General features: G+C 55.7%; 3 protein-coding genes across 6 annotated transcripts in view; 1 reads left to right on the top strand and 2 right to left on the bottom strand.

Moving 5' to 3' along the window:
- The window catches only part of LOC129213161 (mitochondrial import inner membrane translocase subunit TIM16-like), a 40,622-nt gene extending 38,649 nt beyond the window's left edge, over positions 1–1,973 (bottom strand). For all 3 annotated transcript variants that reach the window (XM_054842730.1, XM_054842726.1, XM_054842725.1), the window contains exon 1: positions 1,866–1,973. In XM_054842730.1, the coding sequence (XP_054698705.1) occupies positions 1,866–1,925 (60 nt within the window). In that variant the 5' untranslated portion in view covers positions 1,926–1,973. The remainder of the gene's footprint in view (positions 1–1,865) is intronic.
- Positions 1,974–3,172: 1,199 nt separating this feature from the next.
- On the top strand, positions 3,173–14,758 carry DNAJA3 (DnaJ heat shock protein family (Hsp40) member A3). The gene is made up of 11 exons (XM_054842911.1): positions 3,173–3,411; positions 3,619–3,746; positions 4,195–4,278; positions 4,878–5,084; positions 6,162–6,314; positions 7,322–7,469; positions 8,192–8,256; positions 9,166–9,294; positions 9,589–9,704; positions 10,461–10,558; positions 13,650–14,758. The coding sequence occupies exons 1-11, from the start codon at positions 3,216–3,218 to the stop codon at positions 13,670–13,672; spliced, it is 1,347 nt and encodes a 448-aa protein (XP_054698886.1). The 5' UTR covers positions 3,173–3,215; the 3' UTR covers positions 13,673–14,758.
- NMRAL1 (NmrA like redox sensor 1) lies at positions 14,413–20,182 on the bottom strand. 2 transcript variants are annotated; one of them, XM_054842913.1, is made up of 6 exons: positions 20,063–20,182; positions 19,793–19,858; positions 19,146–19,384; positions 18,048–18,297; positions 17,339–17,529; positions 14,413–15,848 (listed from the first exon to the last, which is right to left on the bottom strand). In XM_054842913.1, the coding sequence occupies exons 2-6, from the start codon at positions 19,830–19,832 to the stop codon at positions 15,678–15,680; spliced, it is 891 nt and encodes a 296-aa protein (XP_054698888.1). In that variant the 5' UTR covers positions 19,833–19,858; positions 20,063–20,182; the 3' UTR covers positions 14,413–15,677. The 2 variants fall into 2 exon arrangements, with proteins under 2 accessions (XP_054698888.1, XP_054698889.1); XM_054842914.1 differs by lacking the exon at positions 17,339–17,529 and having other exon boundaries at positions 19,793–20,161.
- Between the last annotated feature and the right edge of the window lie 759 nt (positions 20,183–20,941).

Raw genomic sequence — 20,941 nt, 5'->3', positions numbered from 1 at the left:
CATGTTTCACACCTGGATGGGAAATGCCTCTCAGAAAGGCCGTCTTCCACGTGCGGGCTGCCGGAGGCAGAGCAGATGCCTCCCTGCACACCGGGGCAAGACCACGCTGTCCCTCTGTGTGCCGCAGAGCTCCTCCACCACGGCGACCAATGCCAGGGCAGCAGTGACAGGGACATCCATGCCTGGAGGATGCCATAACCCCCCCCCCCCGTGGCCAGGCGTCCCAGCAGCCACATCGCACAGATGCACATGCTCCCTGGGCCGGCTGTTGGCAGCAGCACATCCGTACCCTGAGGTTCACAGCCAAACATTCAGCCGGCTAAGATTTCGGCGACCTGCCACCTGCTCTGCAGATGCACCAAGGCTGGCATGCCACAGTGATGCTGGGATGCTCGAGGCCAGGCACAATGGCAGGGGCCACCGTGTCCCCTCCTACAGTCGAAGCTCAGGGGGATGTTTCAGGCACTCACCGGGTCTGCAGAGCCATGTGAGTGCAGGACAGGCTGGCCTGGCACAAGTTTGGCCGGGAAGTTACAGGGAAGGAGCGTGCTGATGTCCAAGGGCTGGGAGATGAATGTTTTGGTGTCCCAGGAGCCCCTAAATTGTTTTCAATGGCAGCAAGATGCAATGATTTTTAGCAGCATCACCTGTCCAGCCTGAGCCCTTCCCTTCTGGCCAGATGGTCTACGCTGAGGGCTACCAGCTTCCCACACCTGCGTGCCACCCCGGCACGACTGGTAACCAGAGCAGTTTGTGCCATGCAACTGATCCACAGCGTTCCTTCCCACATGGCACCATCCGCGGCAGGGACCCTGCTCCAGCTGTGCCAGCTCCTCTCCACCCCACGGGCTGGGAGCCACCCGGGTGGGATCCCACCGCCCGCCTCCACCGCAGCAGAGCGGCGGCAGCAGCCTCGCTCACGGTCATGGTGCTGCGGAGATGCCAGGCAAAGGGTGTCCAGCTCGGGGAGCCCCCAGAAGGGCTACGTGTCCTGATAACGCTCCCGGCGTGGCTCACCCGGCACAACCCATCCCTGACCCAGCATCTCTTCACAAGCCCTGACGGATCACGACGCTCGGCACGGCTGTGGCTGGTTATTCACAGGGCAGAGGCCGGAGCTGGGCACTCGATGGTGCCGAGCTCCGCAGCTCACGGGCAGGGTGATGGAGCTCAGCACCGTCCCACAGGGCCCCAGCTTCCTCTTTGCCTGCGGAAGCGGGGTGGCAGGAGCGGGGTCCCAGCGTCTCACGCTCAGGGTGCACGCTTCCCCAGCCGGCACGGGTGAGCCAGCGCTGCCCGGGGAGGGCCGAGGTACCAAGCCGAACTAGGATGGCGGGCAGCGTGAACCAGGGTCCAGCCGCTGGACCAGCCGTGCCCAGCCGGGACCTGGCGGCAGGACGGACACAGCCCGGCTCCCTGCCGCCACAGACGGGCACCCCACGCCAGCTGCACCGGAGCAGCTGCCGGCCGGGAAGGGGGGGGGACACGGACTGCACGGCCCCAGGAGGGGGATCCCCCCCCCGCCGGCACCCGGCTGCAGAGCGCCCCGTGGCAGGGAGCCTCCGCGGACGCCGGGGCGGGAAGCGGAGGGTGCCGAGGAGGGGCCGCCCGGGCGATGGCGCCGCACCGCGGCCGGGCACCGGGCCGGGGGAGAGTCCCGGGCACGGCCCCGCCATACAGGGCGGCGCCGCAGCAGCGGCACCCGGAGCAGCGCCTAACCGGGGCGGCCCCACCAGCACCCCCGGACCGCCCCGCCGCTGCCGCGCGGCTGGTCCTACCCTGCACCGCCGGGAGCCCCGGTCCCGTCCCCCCCGCCCCCGCATCCCCCGGTACCGGACGGCGGGGAAGCGTCCCGCAGCGCTCACCTCCCTGCGGGGCAGCCGGGCCTCGGTGTGCCGGAACTTGGACGCCTTGAAGCGGTTCATGGTGCCCCGGCTGCACCGAACCCAGCCGCGCCGCTCCGCCGCCGGCCCCGCCCCGGCCCCGCCCTTGTGCCTTAGCCCCGCCCCTCCACGCTGGACACGCCCCCTCCAGACCCCTCGCCCCACGCGTGTCCCGTACCCCCGGCTGTTCCCAGCGCTGGGACGTGTCCCGCCCCGGCGCAGCGGCACCCCGGGACCCTCCTCAGACCCTCCGGGGGTCTGTCCCGGGGGGGTGTGTGTGGGGTGCAGCCCCCTTCCCTGCCTCCCCCAGGCACTCGGGGTCGCCAGACCGACAGCTGCCCACGTACGGACACCCGGGGCTGTGACACCCCCCCCCCGTCACCCAAATGTCCCGCGGGCACAAGGGGCAGCTGTCCCTTCGGGCTCCGGGCAGAGGCCGGGGAGAGCGGGGGGGGCGGTTCCCGTCCCGCGGGCTCAGCGCCCGTTTGCGAACGGAGCCCCCCCGTGTGCAGCCAGCTGCCGGGGAGCGGGGCGGGGGCTGGGTCGGAGCCCGGGTCTCCTCCCCCACGGCCCGGGCCCTGACACTCGCGTGGGCACGGCGAGAGCAGACGGGATCCGACACATCCCCCCTCGCCGCCCCGTCCTCCCACGCACGGCAGAGCCCAGCCCCGGTACTGACGGGTGGTTGGCAGCGCCAGCCCCGGTCCCGGAGGCAGAACCGCGCTCGGCACGGAGCACCCTCCTCGCCGCAGGAAAGCTCCTGCCCCGGGCGCGGGCCGTGCGGGGCTGGGAAGGGCCTTTACTGCGGTTCTCTGCCGGCGCTCCGCCCGCCCGGGCAGGAGAACGGCCCTCGGGGGCGGGGGGGGAGCAGAGGGCCCCGGGCACGGAGCACCGAGCTTCCCTCCCCCGGCCGGCCTCGGCCCCTCTGCCGCAGCGTGCCGCAGGCCCGGCTGGGCCTGGCTGCCCCACGGGGACACGAGGGTGGCGCCTGCCGCTGCCTCCCCCCCCGGGGTCTCCTCAGCACGGGGCTGGCGCTGTGCCTGGCACGGTCACCGTGAGCACCGTGAACACCGCTCGCGGGGGCTCTCCCGGGCCTTCCCCTCCCCGGGGCCGCCAGGCCGGGGTCTCTGCCAGGGGTCCCCCTCCCCGGCACCCCCCGCGCGCTGACACCGCCGCTCTACGGCAGCCGCACGGCGCGTGCGCAGCAACGGGTTTCCCAGTACCGGCGCGGTAACCACGCGGGGCTATTACGCAGGCGCAGCGCGTCTTCGTCCGCGGCGCGTCCGTCGCGTGTCGCCGGGGGTGCATGCGCAGCGCTGCGCGCGGGCCAAGATGGCGGCCGGGAGCTCCTCGCGTTGGCTCGGGGCGGCCGCCGCTATCGCCGCCGCCAGGAGCCGCGGGCCGGGGGATGGGCGGCTGCCGCTGCTCTGGCTCGTCCGGGGGCTCAGCGTCCCGCCGCCTCCCGCCGCCGCCTCGGCCCGCGCCGCCCGCCGTCTCCTGCCGCTGTGCGCCGGGCTCTGCGCCGCGGGTGAGTGGGGCGGGGGGGGGGACACCCACACGACACCCGACACCCACACGACACCCGACACCCACACGACACCCCGGGGGCTGTGGCGGGGGCGGCGAACCGCGGGCTGTCGTGCGGCGGCCGGGCCCCTTCCCCCGGCCTTGTCCCGCGTCCTGCCCGGCGCCGTCGCGGCCCTCACCCCGGCCCCTCTGCCCTTCTCTCCCGCAGGGACGAGACGCGCCGCCGCCGCCGCCTTCCACAGCAGCGCCGCGGCCCGCGCCAGGGAGGACTATTACCAGGTGCTGGGGGTGCCCCGCACCGCCACCCAGAAGGAGATCAAGAAGGCCTACTACCAGGCACGTCCGGGGGGGACCCTACCGGGGCGGGGGGGGGCACCCTGCCGGGCTGCGGCCGAGGGCCCGCAGCCAGATGGAGGAGTCGTAGCCGCCCGCGGCCGCTCTTGTATGGCGAAGACGAAAACCGCCTTGGAGATCCCAGTGTTTGCACCCGCTGGAGACAAGGGGACGTGGCGGTGGGGATGCTCGGCGTGTCACTTTGGGGATCTCCTCGTAAGTGTGGTCATTGCGGGTCTCCTTCCAGAAGGTCCTGGAATTGCTGAGAGACCCAGGAATAGCTTCTGTACTTCCTTCTGCTGGGGTGATGACGGAAAGTGAAGGCTGTTAGTTCCCTAACATACAGGATAGTGAGCGCCAAGCTTTGCCTAATGGGTTTTTCCTGGCATGTGAGGTATGCTAAAGTAAATTAGTTCTGTCTGTCTCTAACAGTTTGATTTTTGTTGTTTAGCTGGCAAAGAAATACCACCCTGATACAAATAAGGATGACCCTAAAGCTAAAGAGAAGTTCTCTCAGCTGGCAGAAGCCTATGAGGTAATACGCAGGATTTTATCGTCATGAAAAGGAGGAAAGATTGGGGGGTAGGTGGGGGGAAACCGTTTCTTGGGTGCATTTCCTGTAAAACCATGGGTATTTTTTGATGTCTTTTACTTCAGGCTCGAGCGCCTCTGTCCCAACGGTGTCTCCAGGCAATTACTGATCCCAAATATCTGGTTTAGCTGGATACGTTTTGGGCTCTTGCAACTTTTGCTCTTTCTTAGCAGTGAGTGACTGGCGTGGTTGCAGTGGTCACTGCCGTGGAATTATTGGTCAGCTTAAATAAACAGAAAAAGCTGTCAGCAGTTACTAGCTGTTGGAGACAGAGGTGCCCTCCGCTGTGCTCCCCCAGCCCCGTTTCTTCCTGCTCTTCAGCTTGTCCAGAAATCTTGTTGTGCTTGTTTTTGCTGTAAGTTATTCTTGCTTATTATAAATTAGTAAGATCTCGTTATTTTCCTGATAACGAGCTGAGAGATACCAGGGAAGAAGCCACTTTTCAGTAATTCATAGCCCTCCTGATAACAAGAAGGTTTGAGAACGTCCAGTCACTCGGGATCTGTACCGTGTCCTGATGGCATCGTTCTTTTACCTCAAAGGTATTAAGTGATGAAGTGAAGCGGAAACAGTATGATGCGTACGGCACGGCTAGTTTTGATCCTGGCGCAGCAGGTGCCGGCGCTGGGCGGCAGTACTGGAGCAGTGGTCCATCGATTGACCCGGAAGAGCTTTTCAGAAAAATCTTCGGAGAGTTTTCGGGATCCCCTTTTGGTGATTTTCAGAATGTCTTTGACCAGCCACAGGAGGTATGAAGTGCGTTTATTTTCTGAGTAATGAAATGAAAATGGGAAATTAAAAACTCAAAAGCTGGAGAGGGACACTGGTCTGTCCAGATCGCTCCGGGAGAGAGCTTAAGCAAAGAATTTGTGCCTGAGAATGTCAGCACGTGAGCGTCTTGTTGCATGGGTGGGAGAGGCATGTATTTTTTGATAAGCTATGTAGATGCATTCTCCACACCTCCGTACAGAATATTTTTTGACTTCAGCTACTTCATCTGGTGTTTACTGACACCAGTTGGTGCTGCCAAACAATTCCCTCATTGTAGAGGCATCTTTTCAGCTGTACGTTGATTTACATATGTCTGCTTTGATCTGTAACGCTAAAACCCACAAAATACCTCTTAACTATAAAACAAGCCTTCCAGCGTTAGGTTTGACTACTTAATAGGCTTAATTTTGCAACTTAATTGGCTTAACTTTGCAGTGGAGCCCATAATAAAACAAAACTTATGTCTTGTTCTTTGTACTGTACCTCAGTGCTCTTTCAAGTAGTGATGGTGTTGGTTTATGTGCTGCCTTCAGAAACGCTTGGTATTCAGTACTTCTGGCTTTACTAAAAATTACCTTTACTAAAAATGACAGAATTTCCTATTTTGTGCTGTCATTTTTGCTGATGTAAAGAGTTTCTTGAGGAAGAGCTTGGGATTCATCAGTATTGAAAGCCTTGCTCCCTCACCTGTTGCTGCATTCCCATTAAACAAACCCTTCAGAAGCATTAAGAATTTTCCTGAAGGCAGAAAAACGCTTGACTTCTATTTTTACTTCCTTATATTTTTAAATCTCATTTCTGCTGTGCAACAGCTCATCATAGTGGTGTAATCATAATTCCTGTAATGTTTGCTATCCTTCTGTACCCTTTTTATTTATGAGGGACAGATGATTGCTTCCTCAGGTGAGGCAGAACCCTTCTGAATCTGTTTCTTCCCCCTCTACTACCTGGATGTATCTTAAGCATTGTTTGATATTTGACCTAAACCAGCTTCAGTCTGCTTAAGGACCCCATCGCACATCACCTGTAGATTAATGTCAGTGTTTCCTGTACAGTATATCATGGAACTGACGTTCACCCAAGCTGCAAAAGGTGTTAACAAGGAGATCGTGGTGAACATCAACGACTCCTGCGAGCGTTGCAATGGTAAAGGACACGAACCTGGTACCAAAGCGCAGCGCTGTCACTACTGCAGTGGCACTGGCATGGTAAGTGCTTTTTAAGAGAGATTTTGCTGTGCTTTTCCTTGCTGAGGCAAGTCAGTCCCTTCTGTGGTGAAAAATTCTCACTGCAGTCATCAGCTTATCTTGGGTGAAGCTGAGTTAGTGTGGACTTGATGTCAAGAGGCACTAGGAAGGTTTTCTTTGTATTAAAGATAAAAGCACTAGCCCTCAGGGTTATCATCTGGTGTTGCACGTTCCACAAACCATATTTATATAGTGCAACAGTTCTGAAATTACTTGGTCATTAAATGGGATACGTTGAATTGAGGGGCGGAGGGAGGAGGACGGTGACGACAGCCTAAGGGTAATCGTGAAATAAGAAGATGTGTGAACCAGGGCAGCATGTTACTTACAGTAAGTAATGATCAAGCTTCAGGCTTTCAATTTCCACTCATTGGAATGGGCACCAGCAATCCATCTGTGACCAGAATACCTTTCTGCGCAGAACAGGTGTGGTTGGTCAGAGGAGACTGCAGGCTCTTCCCACTGTTGCCTTGCGTGCTTCTGTCTGGCGGGTGGCTTTCACGGTTCAGTCCATAGCTTAGTCTCTGTAATTTTTTCCTGGACACTGGCAATAAATTCTGCAAGTGGATTGTCCTTGGATTCCTCAAAATACAGGTGTTTGTAGTTCCTTGTGAAATAGTGCTGTAAGGAGCTTTGTTCCTGCTTGTGCATTAAATCCCAGAGATGAAGCATTACGTTTCCCTTCCCCTCCCCTCAAGACACTTGCTCGTAGTCGTGATGGTTTTCAGTGGAAATTGGAATGTGATGGCAATTGAATCTGATCCAGCTTCTCACAAGCTGCATCCCCTCTGGATTTTTGAGCCAGTTTTCTGCTCCTCTCCTTGCTAAAGGGCATCGCTGTCCTGTCAGGCTGCACCTGCAGTTAGAGGGACTCAAATGTGCTGCACCAGTCACCAACAGTGTGTTGTGGAAGTGAAAAGTATCAGGTCAATACCAAATATTTGTACGATCTGTGCTTCCTTCACTAGGAGACGATAAATACCGGCCCTTTTGTAATGCGATCTACGTGCCGACGATGCGGCGGTCGTGGTTCCATCATAACAACGCCATGCGTAGTGTGTCGAGGAACGGGGCAAACCAAACAAAAGAAGACAGTGGTGGTTCCTGTGCCAGCTGGTTAGTGGTGTACTTGCGTGCTGCTCCCTGTTAAATAACTGCAGTTATTTCCTTCCACCTGGCCAACAGCAAGGCACTTGCCTCCAAAGCGTGGCTGGTCCCTGCCAGGTACGAATGTGAGAGCAACGTAAGAAGTTTTGCTGCAGGCAAGTTATCTTGAGAACAAAGCAGGTTGATAGCTTGGCAATTGAAAGGGCTAGTAATGAGATGAACTTTCTGGCCGTGGATATAAGTGTTTGCTTTGCCCTTCCTGAGCTCACGTTTTGGTTCTTGCATGGATTCTTCTAGGCAGCTTTTGAAAGCGAAAAGGGAGGGTGGGAATCTTGAAAGCGTTAGCTTCGCTCAGGAAAGCGTGCTGATGGCCTTCCTCGCCGGAGAGGATAAAACGAGTGGTGGGGCTGAAGACTTGCTTCTTTGAGACCACCCTGGGTGAGCAGCCTGGAATTTTCCTGCAGCTTGTGGAGGCTGCCCAGTGTTCCTTGGTCTGATGCATTTCCCAAAAGAATTCTGTAAGGGATTGAAGTAACGAGCCTGCTTGGGCCGTAGTGACCACCTCAGAGGTATAAACATGTGCTGACGACACCTTTGGCCGCAGCTCCTGGGCTCCTGTGGAGAGTGTTCGGTGCTGGGCGGCTTTTGGGGACGGCAGGAGTTGTAGGTATTCCAGTAACACGTGGATTACAACGCAAGTTGACGTTCCCTTGTTTTTTTTCTCATTGCAGGTGTTGAGGATGGGCAGACAGTCCGGATGCCCGTGGGGAAGAAAGAAATTTTCATTACGTTCAGGGTACGTATCATTACGTTGTTGGCTGTTTTCAGTATTAAGTTGGTTGCTCGTTCCCTTTGCAACTGCCGGGGAAGCCTGACTGAATGGGGGACGGAGGAGGAAGAGCGAGTGATCCTTTGAAACAGCTGAGGTAACATGATCCATGTGAACTTTCTGAGATAGCAGAAGATTTGCATTGTAACAAGAGGTGTAATGTTAAGTCTGCTTGTGAAGAATTGTGCTGCTTGTTCCAGGACGAGGCCCTTAGCAGTGCGCATCAAAATGCAGCGTAGGTTCTTGATGCCTCGAGTCTTTGACTTGGAAATGCCAAGGAGCTGTCTGCTCGTGTGGGTGGGAGTGCTGAGGGAACGCCCGTGAGAGGCTGGCTGCTCAAGCGTCCTGCAGATACACGTGAAGTCCTGCTTTGCATGGGTTTTGTACCTGGGGCCCTCTTCTCCTGTGGGGATCCTGTCACACGTGTCTCTGTCGAGGAGAACATTTTTTTTCAGTGCCTTTTTTGCGGTGCAGGAGGATTTAATTCTCTTCCAACTTGTGAGGCCACTGCAAAGGTGCTTGTCTGCCTCTTCTCTTCTGGCTTTCCCCTGTTCAGGGTACTGGACAAGGCAGCATCTTCTCTGTCTCTGCAGAATCATACTGACAGTGATAAATTAACAACAGGATTAGGGGAGGGAGTTGCTGAGATAGGAAGCAGGTGTCCTCCTAAGCCTCTGGCTAATTACAGTTATGTCAAGATCTGTTTTTCTAAAAGACTCAACATTAACTTGGACTTCTTAGCCGTGCAGTTTGTGGATGGTAAAGGGTCTGACTGCAGCATTCTGATAAGTTTTCTTCTGGGAACCTTCAAAGCAGTTTACCGTGAGAACTTTGTGGTGGGGTGCTCACATCTCTTTGGAACTGCCTGCCTTTTAGGTTCAAAAAAGTTCTGTGTTCAGAAGAAATGGAGCAGATATCCATTCGGACCTGCTTATTTCAATAGCACAGGCTGTTCTGGGAGGCACAGCCAGATGTCAAGGCTTGTACGAGACAATCAATATCACGGTAAGTACCATTACGTGGAAGACCTTGGGCATAAATCGATGTGGGACAGCAGAGACTTCTCCTTTGCTGCAAAGGTGGTGCAAATCTCCTAAATCTGCCAGTATCGCTTGTCAGACTTCTCCAGGGTTGAGCGTCAGGTAGTCTGTGACCTGCTTGGTCACCCCTCCTTTCCAGATCTCTCCCATCCTACTCTGAAGCTTGCTGGAGAAGTAGTTAATTTTTATAGACGTGTAATGTAATTGCTATATCAATGGTTAAACTAGAGTAATAAACGTGACACCTCTGTGTTCATAGATACCGCCTGGTATTCAGCCAGACCAGAGGATTCGAATGAGTGGGAAAGGCATTCCCAAGGTTAACAGTTATGGCTACGGAGACCACTACATTCACATAAAGATAAAAGTTCCTCAGTAAGTAGAGCTAATACAAGTTTCTGTGAAATCTTGAACTTTTTGCAAAAAATGTTGTTCAGAGAGAAAGACTTTGTGAAAATTCCTTACTGCTTTATCAAGATCATTTATTTCTTACTCTGCTTTTAATTCTAATGTGAGGTAGACTTTTTGTGTGTGTGTGTGTGTGTTAATAATACCATTTGATAACCCAGCTCTAAAAATCCTAAACCTTGGAAATACCTAAGTAGTTCTTCACCTGCGGATTTGCCTGGCTATCTGTGATTCTGTCTGGATCCTGGTTACATAAATTTGGTGTTCTGGCTTGTAACGCGTCTGTGCTCTCACACCTACAGCTCAGAGGAACTGAACTTGTTAGTAGTTCCTTTTCAGACTGCTTGGCCACCCTCTGCTCCTGCAGTGAAGGAAACTTTTCAGCTTGTATTGCCGCACTCAGCAAGGGAGTTCATTTCCTGAGGTCTGCCCACCAGACGTGCGTTCTGTTGCAGCCCCACACAGTTCTTCTCAGCGCTTCAAAATACCGTGGTTTTTCACTGCAGTTTGGTGAAACGCAGTGGGTTGTATCTCTCCTCTTCCATTGGGGCTTATTCTTTATAGATTGCCCATTTTAAGAGCGCCGTAGGGATTCGCAGTGTACTAATCTTGTACTTCCAGTAGCTGCCTCTCGCGCGAGCTGCTGGAGAGGGTTAAGGAGGCCTGTAGATACATCTGTCCCTAAAGACGGCTGTAATTAACACCTCTGTCTTCGACCTGCAGGAGGCTGACGGATCGCCAGAGAGCCTTAATGATGAGCTATGCCGAGGACGAGGCGGACGTGGACGGCACGGTGAACGGGGTCACAAATACAGCATCAGGTGAGCAGAGGGATTTAGTGCTTCTTCCTCGAGGAGCTGGCGTGGGAGCGCCGAGCGCTTCCTGAGGGTTCCTGGGCAGGAAGGTGAGCCATGTCACCTCAAGACAGCGTGTCAGCACAACCTGCCAAGCACGTTATTTTGGAAGTAGTTTTAGTGTGATGTTAAAAGACTGCAGTACAAAGCAAGGAGGTAGCCTCTTCCCAGAAAGCTTTACTCGAATACTTACTGGGCAAATCTGTGCATGAACAGAGAGCAGGTATTGAGATACTCCAGGGTCCGGACAAGTTGTGGTGAGTCTTGCTGTGCTGATGAATGCCTTCCGCTCCCTGCTTCTGCCCCTGTGCCAGAAGTAACTTGTCTTAGCAGCAGAGGAGGAAGAAGAGAATGTGCTTCAGGCCAGTTTTCTGAGAGCGCTAATCCGTTGCGCTGCTAAGCGCAGCGGGGACATTTCTCCTTGAAAGCTGAAGGGGAGCACTGCTGTCAAGGCTGCTCTGAGCCCTTCTCCGTGCATGTGCAGGAACCTAGGGTAGAAATATTCATTGGTAGGCAGCGTCCAGCGCAATGGAGGGAGTGAAGTCAGCTGGGAGCTTTGTAAAGCTGCTCTTTCAACTCCAAATTAAAAATTTTGATTGAGCAATTACATGTTTTAAGTTTCAGGAGTGAGGTACCTGGCATCAGTAGCGGCTAAAGGCAAAATGTACGGTAAAACAGTAAGGCAAGAGCTTTGTCTTTCACTATTGGAAAACAATTTTTCCTTTTCTCATATTGGAAAAATGAACTTCTTAAAGCCAGCTGGATTTCTTTTTATGCTTGAAATCAAAAAGGGCATTTATGACTGCGTACAGCTAGGCAGAGGTGAGTGTTTCAAAGCTTCTAAATGATCGCAGTAACTCGAGTCCTCTCTACTACACATGGCAAAGCCTGAGGAATACAGGCTGAAGTTCAGGATATTTGGAAGGCGGTATCTGCCAAATACTAACCAATGTTATGTTTTATAGTGCTTTCATTATGTGTTTTCCACCGAGGGTCAGCCTTGAGGGGGAAAGGGAGAGATCTCTAAGCACAAAGCTTTCTTTCCAGCTTTTTAAAGATGTCTGTGAGCCACAGGAAAAAAAAAAAAGCTCTCCAAACATAATTTTTAAAAAGCAAACCTGCCAGTTTTTACCACAATTAAGCTTCAAGGTGGATTAAAAACAACGCCAGTAGTTTGCAGTGTAGAGACAGGCTGTTGCTGAAAGCGTGTCCTTGCTCTGGGAAGCTGAAATACCCTGAGTGGATGGAGGCGTGTTCTGCTGCAGGCCTCGGTATTTCATACCATTGCATCAGTCTGAGCTCAGCAGTCAGCCGGGGGAGGACTGGACTTCGTGTTCTCTGTTCGCAAAGAAAGCTTGGGGAGGATTTGGGGCTCTTGTTATTGACGGTTTTACAGTAGAAAAAGCAGATTAGCAAAGCGGTCTCCTGCGTTCTTGCTGTAGCCACTTCTGGAGGGACAAACAACTTCTTGGGACCTGTTTATACAGGAAAATTATGCTCATTGCTGCCAGTAAGATTCCTTACCTGGACACTTGTTCTGAAATACTTGTAGCCTTTTTCATTCTAGCCCGAGTTAGTTTTCTCTCCTTGATAACTGTTTGAGTATTGCTTGAAATTACCTGAAGCAGGCTCCCAGAATGGTTTTGCACTACTTTGCTCTAAAGGCTTATGACACAACCATGAAACAGGAAGAGAGACTGTTCCAAGGACCATCAGTACAGCTTTTTTGCCTTTTTTTTTTTTTTTTTTTCTTCCCTGTAAAGTCATGGCTGGCTGTGGTCAAGTTGACAACTTGTTTTTAGTGGCACACTCTCAATTCCAAGTGCTTGTTTCCAAAGCCTTGTGGGGTCCCTGACTTGATTGTGCAGCAGGAGAATTCCCTCACCAGTTGGAGGGCTGGGGAGAGGGGAAGGGTGTTCCCCGGGCTCATGGTGGTCTCTTCCACTTCTGGGGTCCAGGCTCTCCAGTGCTTTCACTGAAGTGGTCAAGTACTGTGGCTCGCTGCCAGGTGCGGCCCTGGGTGATGGGCAGAGATGCCTGTACATGAGAACGCTGGGAAAAACCAGCTGACTTGACCATTCCCTGTCTAAAATAATCCTCTCGCTTGGTCAGGGGTGCTGGCTACCGGTGGGAGATGTATCTGACTGCAGCCCTTTGCTGTTTGTGTCCAGGTGGCAGGGCCACGGCTAGCGGTGACGCAGGCGGGGATAGGCCTGAGGCTGAGGAGAACAAGGAGGGATTCCTTTCCAAACTTAAGAAAATGTTTAGCTCCTGACACTCCATCCGAGGTAGGAGGCCTCTTGTGTTTTATTGTCGTCTTTCCCTCATGCTAAGCAGAATTTGTACTTCTTGGGAGGTAGAAGCAGCAAAAGCACAGCATTGCTTCTCACTTAGCCTCAGGCCTTCCAGCCACTGGTGGGAAAAGCCCTAGCCATCCCCTGTGACTTGGAGCAAAAAGCCAAGGACTAAATTGCTTTGTTGCTGCAGCAAAAATGCTGAGTAAGTCTTCAGGGCGGTTGCTGGCCTCCCCTGCAGCTCTGCTTCCTTGTCCACTCAGTGGCTGTACCCGACGCAAAGCACCGAGGCTGTTCCTGTTAGCTGGTAAAGCTGGGACCGGGCAGTTCTGCTGCCACTGCAAAGCCCGGGCTTGCCGGGAGGCGCAGGTGGGCCTGCAGAGCCTCTGGTGCCAGTACGCTCAGGCTGAACTCGCCCCCACCACGGGCTCGCAGCACCAGGAAGGGATCCGTCTTTGTCATAAAGCACAGCAAGGCCCCCACCACGCAAGCATGTACAGCGTTATAACTCAGGGTGCCGTTTAGTTGGTGTTTGACTGCCGTGAGGGAGCGTTGCGGACTTGAAATCATCATGTCTTGGGTTCCAGGGGCTCAGCTTGTCTGAGGCTTTGAATTCGTCTGTTCTGCGTGGCTGACAAAGCGCGACAGCAGGTCGGGTGGGGAGGCGCTCGCACGCCTGCGTTCGCAAAGCAGGCTGCCGGGGCTGCATGCCTTGGGCCGATTCGCTTGGGAAACGTTAAACTTCTCTCTTGCTTCAACTGCAGGGAAGCGTTCTACTGGAAACTGAGCCAGCCGCAGCAGATCATCTTTGCAGTTGGGGATGAATCTTTCTGGCAGCAGGCTCTGGAGAGCGAAGGATGTCCGTCAGCAGCACAGTGAGAATCCCAGCTGGAGAGGCTACAACCACTGAGGCACCAACAATCATCATGTTAAAAACCCACCCACCATCCCAGGAAATGGTAATGAAGGAACACGCCAGCTTTGCAGAAATGTGGCGCTCTGATGAGGTTGCTCTGCAGACCCTACTGCTGCTGGAAGCTTATTTGGTAAAAATTAAAGTTGAAGTATTATTTAGAATCTAAAACAGTGGAAACGTGAAATAAAAATTGTCCTTCCAGGACAGAACGGAGCAGTTTGCTGTATGGAGTCAGAGATGGCTGCTGCTCGCTCAGGTGCCCTTCTGAATGCTAGATGTTCTTGGTGAACTTATCACTGTTGATCTTCTCCCAGGAGACTCGGTGGGTCAGTGAGGCTTTAACCCCATCTTTACAATGGCCCTCCTAGCTGTCCTGCACATCTCTGCGTGGGAAGTCTCCCTGGGGCCGGGACTTGCGAGAGCCCAGCTGCCCTGGCTCCCTCAGCAGCCGTGGGGTTTCTTAGTCCTGCTGATTTCCTGCACAAAGGGCAGTGATGGATTCTGCACTTTGTCTCAGGTTTCCCTTCCCCCCCTCCCTTCCCCCAAATTAACTGAAGTTACAACACAAATGCTGTTGCTTCTGAATGGGTACAAGTTTTATCACCAAGCCCTTTGCCAGTTTGGGACAAAAAGTCTTTTATTACATTAGCGCAACACCCGTAGCATAAATCACTGATTCTACATGTGTGAGAATACAAGTGAAGTGGATCACTCCTTCCAGGTGGAGTTGAACTCTTGCAGTGAGTATTTTCATGGTTACTTGTAGCCCGCTGTTGTTAGTTATACCGTGCAGGTACCATCAGCCCACATACTAATCGACCAGTTAAACAAGGACGTGTAGTCTTGCCCTTCTTAATTTGCTGAAATAAAGCACGCGTTGCCTCCTGATTAAACTGTCTGTAAAGTGATTCTGTATCCATGTAAATAAGATTGACTTCATAAAGATATTTAACACGTGCTGTGCCTTGCTGCCTTGTCTACTCTTTCGATTTAGCTCGTCACCCCCCTTTTCCCTCCCCCAGGAACAGGAACAAAGGTCTCAGACAAGGAGAGGACAGGGATAGATGTCTCGAGCATCTCTCTGGTGGCTGCGACTGAATTAAAGCACAGGCAAAGAGTGCCAAACCCCAGAGCTGCTATCTGAGCATATGCTGGCATGGGGGAAGGAGCTTTTTAAGTGAGTCTTAAATCCTGAGGTTGCAAAGGTTTTACTCAGTTCACAAGGGCAGTGATTGAAGGCCAGGGCACAGCTAAAAGCTGACCGGAGGAAGTAGGTTCAGCTTTCAGGTAATGCAGCGCAGGAAGTCACTGCATGGTACCCGCGGGGCTGCAGGCACAGAGCTGCAGGCACCTCTTTGCCAGAGTGGTGCTAACACAGGGCGCCGTCTCTCCAGGTGTGCTGCTCTGCCCGCTGGCTTACCTGCGGTACCTGAACCCGGTCCACACAGAAACCCCAGAGTTTTGTTTGCTTAGGAGCCAGCACTAGTTGTGGGCTGGTGGCTGGTACCTGCAGAGAAGGCACTGCCCTGTGGGGCCCAGAGGTACAAGTTCAGCACAGTGCTGCGTGCTCAGAGCTCCTGGGAAAGAAATAGCTACCACCACCCTACAACCGTGAAAACACCCAGAATCACTAAACAAATGCCTCCCTGAAGATAGCATGCAAAGGTAGTCCTTCCCCCACCTGCCTGCAGCTGTACAGCCTTTCCTCTTGTTCTAGTTGCACTGGTCTAAACTGTCTCAACCAAGTTGCAGGAGAGCCCTGGAGCACCCAGCGCTTCCCAGGGAGCTAGTGGAAAGGCAGCGTGGCTCAGCACAGCTCACCTCCTTGGCCAGTTCCTGCTGCAGAAACTCAGGAGGAAGAGGAGGGAGGGAAGGGTCAGAAGGCAGCCTTATTGTCCACTACCCACTGATGGAAGGTGCGGGCCTTGGGGTTGAGTTTCATGGTCAGGTCCACGTTGCGGTCTGGCTTCAGGGCATAGAAACGGAACATAGCGGCCATTTCCTTGGCCCCAGGGAAGCCACGTTTCTCATACTCCTCTGGTGAGATCTGCAAAAAGAATTTGGGAAAAAACCCAGTGTTGTCACAGGGCAGAGGCTGCTGGGGCCTTTCCCTTGCACCATGCGGGGAAGCCAAAGAGGGCCACCATGTTATTTCCACTGGTGAGGAGGGATCTGCTGCTCTGCAAGTCATTTTGGTTGGGTTTGTGTAGAGGAAGCAGCAGCCCCACAGCATGAGGGCAAGGCGGAGGAAAGCCTTCGTGGTGGGATAAAGCAGACCACCGTCTCTTGGCTGGTGCTGACCCACGAGTTCCTCCCAGTCCACCCTTCCTCCAGGCGCAGTGTGAGAAAGGGGGGTGGTGGGGAAATCACGCTGCACAGATGCTCAGGAGCTTCTTCTGGATCTGTCCCGAGCCAGCCGCCCCCCTGAAGCCGCAGCACCGCTGAGCACCCTGCAGCCCTGCCTGGCAGGGAACAGCCCAGCGTGGCGCCAGCACCCGGCTCTGGCACACAGCCGGCCTGGGCTCAGGCACGCAACCCACTCTGCCTGGCAGCCGAGGCCTGGAGCAGCTCTGAGGGAGCCCTTCCCTGCACCGGAGTACGAGCCGTGGCTGAGGGGTCTAGAAACACGGGCTTAGGGGACACAGGAGAGCTCTGGAGAGCCTGAGCAGCCCAGGCAGCCCCCAGTACCCCAGCACCCACCCTCTCTGCCCAAATCAAAGCGTGGATCACCGTGCTTCTGCACTGTGCTGGGGCCCTGGGAAGAAGGGAGCTGCTTATTTGTGCTTGGCAGAGCCGAACCTGCAGAGAGCATCAGAGGTGCTTTGTTTCTGCTGAAATGTACTGTACTTTGTTCTCAAAGCAGAGAGCCACCACACCCCTCATCCATGGTACTGGCTGCCCAAGGGGGGAGCAGCACAGCCAAACACAAACAAAAAAGTAAGTCACGGGGCAGAGAGGCCAGGAGCACTGTAACGGTGACACAGCACTGACACAGCATGGCCCGAGGGGGAGGCTTGCTGAAGGGAGGGGCACACAGCAAAGACATGTTCTGTAGGTGCCCAGCCCCACTAGCGACTGCCTGGCCCCTGGCTCTTCTGGAGACCTCCCGCTTCGGTTATCCCTCAGAGCCAGGCACAGACCTGCCTGGGCGCACCTGCATGCTCCACGAGTGTGAGTTGTCCCAGTGACAATACAAACAAGGCAGTTTCGGTGCCAATGTGCGCTCCAGCTGCGCATAGGGGCGTCAGGACTAATCCTGGACACCAGCGCTAGGTTGTACCAAACCCATACACTGAGCTTACAAGGGCCCTCCCCCCCGGCAGCTCCTGACCTTGCTGCTGGGGCAGGACAGCACTCGTTTTGCCACCGCTCAGCCTCCATACAGGGCCTGGGCAGGGACCTGTGGCACATCTAGCTGTTAGGAAGGTGCAAGGATCATCCACCCACTGCCCCACTCCCACCTCAAGGTGGGCTGCAGGGCCCTGAACCAGCTTCCCCCACATCAGAGCATCACATACGCCAAAGGACCCTTCCTACCTTGCTGGCATGCACGGTCTTGCCCATCTGCTGGGAGAGGACAGCGGCGTACTCTGCCTCAGTGAGCTTGCCAGTGCTGAGCCCGATCACTTGGCCAATGTACTCCCCTGGGGACTTCAGCAGGCAAAGCACAACAGGCCCAATGTCCTCCACTGCCATCCCATCCATGGGGGTGTCCCCCATGGGCAGCGCTGTATGGGAGAGATTGATCCCCGTCAGAGTGCAGCCCTGCCTGAGGGAGCCCAGCTCTGAGAAGGTACAGCTGGAGTTTTGGCACCCAGCCTCTGAACACAAGGTGAGGGAGATCCAAGAGCACCCATCAGTGTGGCAAGCCACAAAAGCACCTGCAGGGCTGAGCTAAGAGACCGCGAGCAGCCAGAGCAGCACCATCACTCGCCTAGATCTGCAGCCCCACCTCTGACACCCCAACTGCAGGGAGCTGGGGTGTCCAGAGACACTCTGGCATCTGCAAAGCCACCCTCAGCACCAGAAACACAACCAGGATCTCACTTATTTCTTGCAGGCCACCAAACAAGTCTGAAGGACCATAATGCAGCTGGCAACTTGCTGAGGTCAAGCTGGCACAGGCCTCTTTTCCCCATCAGTCTGCAGCCCTGGTGGTTTCACCACCCCCCAGTGAGCCTCTGCACAGCGGGAGCAGATGAGAACTACAGGATAGCAACCTGGAGAGTGAGAGGTCCCATCTTACCCAGGACATAGGTATCTCCCTGCGGGGCCTTCTGCGGCTTGAAGATGGAGAGGAAATTCTCAAAGTAGAATGGCAGTCGGATGGTCGTGGTGGGAACACCAACTTTCTGGAAGTACTCCTCCACCACACCTTTGCCATCGAAGTGGAGCACCTCCAGCTGGCCCCCCGTCAGCTGCTTCACGTTCTCCAGGCCGCTGTACACCACATGGCACAGACCGAGGCGCTTCGACAGATCAGCAAGTCGCTTCCCCTGGGTGAAAGGTGAAGCCAGCCATAAAGAAAGGAATGGGACATGTGGGGGCTCTCATCATCACCCCCCACACCCCCTCCCCTTTGTTGTTCTGGTCAGGGCAGGATGCAACACACAACAGCTGAGCAAGCTCCTCAGCACCTGGCAGCCCAAGCCCTCAGCTGGAACCAAGGCTGAGCAGACCCAGTGAGCCCTGTGAGTTGCCCAGGTGGAGCCAAGTCCCTCTGCTTACACCATCCTACATTAGAAAGACCACACACTCTACAGCTTTGGTACTAGCTCCTCCACCAAGCACACAGACACCAGCCCTAAAGATCTGCCAGGGCCAACATACTTGCCCTAACGTATCTTATCTTTTGTTCGCTGCCATCCAGGCATGGCAATTGTGCCTGCCACCTTGCGAAATCTGTCCTGGGGTGAACACCACCCTTGAGAAAGGCCCTGGGATTTCTGATACTGCAGCACATTTTGAGAACTACAAGACTGCAGGCAGCAACAGTCCTGGCTGAGCCCCGGGAAAGCTCCGCAGAGCCAAGTCTTCCCACTCCTGCTACTCTAACTCCCAGGCAGTACTCTGTGCCATGCCAAGTCTTGTAACATTTAACGACCCCTGGAGGCACCAGATTCTGGAGCCACATGACCACAGGCGAACAGGAAACAAGTTCTGGCTTTGCAAGAACTGGGACCTGGTTTGTTTGTGAGGCCTCAGGACTTTTCTGGACTGGCCACTTGAACCATCAGGGTTGGCAAGGCTGTCCCATGACCCCTACCCTGATGCCACACGGCTGTCCCTTGACACCCCCCCCCGCCATTCCGCATGTGGTCCCAGTTAAAGCAAGCACCAGTACCTGTGCGATTTCTTTCTCTTTGCTGCAGTGCTCCCAGAAGTTGGTTACAATGAAGGCTCCGTAAGCACCGGCCAAGGCCAGCTCCAGTGATGGCTCATCGTCCTGATCCGCCTTCACAACCTCAGCTCCCCTCTTCTTCAGCTCCTCGGCCTCCTTCTTCATGGGGCTCCGCGTCACCGCGCGGACCTTGAAGGTCCCATCTTCCAGCAGAGCCCGGGCCACGTGGCCCCCCTGAGCCCCTGTAGGTACAGACCTGTTCAGAGACCTAGCTTCCCGCAGGGCTCTGCTCATAAAGGGAGCTGGGACAAGCTGGAACAGCGAGACAGAGCTGTCTGACCCCCCGCTCTCCCTGTGACACAAGGCCAGGTCCCTCCAACCCATCCTCCTGCCAGTCCCACCGCCTGTTCCCTGTGCTGCTGCTCCAGCCAGGCGGGTCCCTTCCAGACGCCCTGAACCTCCATGGGACCCCAAAGCCCAGATATTTTGCAAGTTATCAGCACCCCCGCCTTTTGCTGCGGGGCCCAAAGCACCTCTGCCCCTCCGCCGCAGCAGGGCAGGTCGCTGTGGCACGGCCCAACCCTCACCCAGCCCCGGGGCTCTCGGAGGTACCCCCCAGGCAGGGGCCGGGCCTTTCCCCGAGCACTCACCGGTCGCCCCGAACACCACGATGAGTTTCTTCCCAGCCATGAGGCAAGGCGGGCGGTCCCGGGGCTCTGCCAGGGCGAGACACAGAGAAACCGCAACGCTGTGCAAGCCCGGCCCGGCCCCGCTCAGGTGGGCTTCCCCGGGCACGGGAGCGGCGAAGGCGGGGAAGGAACGGGGCGGCTGCGGGGACTCATCGCCGGTCTCGGCGGGTGCCCAGGGCAGCGCGGAGCCGCGTCCCCCACAAGAGCGGGCGGCGGGGCGGGGCGGCTCACCTCGGTTCGGTTCGGCTCGGCTCCGTTCGGCTAGGCTGGACCCGACTGCGTTCGGCTCCGCTCGGTTCTCCTCGCCCCGACCCGGCTCCGCTCGGTGGTGTCCGGCTGGGCGGGCCTCAGCTGCCCGGCCCCGCCCACCGCCGGCGGGATGTCCCGGCCCTGCCCGGGCATGGCGGAGCGTCCGTCGGCCGAGCCGCCCGCTTCGTCCTCAGCCGCTGCCCGCTTCACGCCTGAGAGCAGCTGTGTAACCCCCCGGGGGGGCGTTAGGGCTTGTACCCCTTCCGTCCCGGGGACCCGGAGGCATGCCGAGGCTTGCAGACCCCCTGCAATGGCAGGAGGGGTTGCAGGTCCTCCGGTAACGCGCTTTCCACCTTTCCTTGGGTGGCAACCCGGCTGTTCCCACGGAGCATCCATCCCCCTGCTCCCTCCGGGGGTGGGACTGTTCGGTATCCCCAGGCAGATGACTTCTGTGTTGGGTTGAGCGCGGGGGACGGTCCCCGGTCACCCCCTCGCCAAGCCACCCGGGCGAGTCTAAAGAAACAGAATGGTCTCTTGGGCTTCTCTGTCCCCCCGCGACTCCCCTGTCCCCTCACGAGCTTCGCCAGGCCCGTGGGAGACGCCGAGCAGGGGCTGCGCTCGCTGAGGGACGGGTCAAACTCATCCTGCTGGGACCTCGACACGTTGGGCTTGGTAAATACGTTGGGAAATTTGGGGTTGAATCAAGTGAACAACCTGGAAAATACGTGAGGGACGTGTTATATGCATTTGCAAGTAATGCATCTGAATTATGTAATTAGCATAAATGAATGATTATGAAAGCAGGAGGTACAGCCCCGGCTGGGGGTTCTGCACAGTCATTTTTGATGTGAGGGATCTTTA

This window comes from Grus americana, chromosome 15 (genome assembly GCF_028858705.1).
Source record: "Grus americana isolate bGruAme1 chromosome 15, bGruAme1.mat, whole genome shotgun sequence".
NCBI classification, from domain to species: Eukaryota; Metazoa; Chordata; class Aves; order Gruiformes; family Gruidae; genus Grus; species Grus americana.
This window is presented reverse-complemented; position numbering and strand designations above follow the sequence as displayed.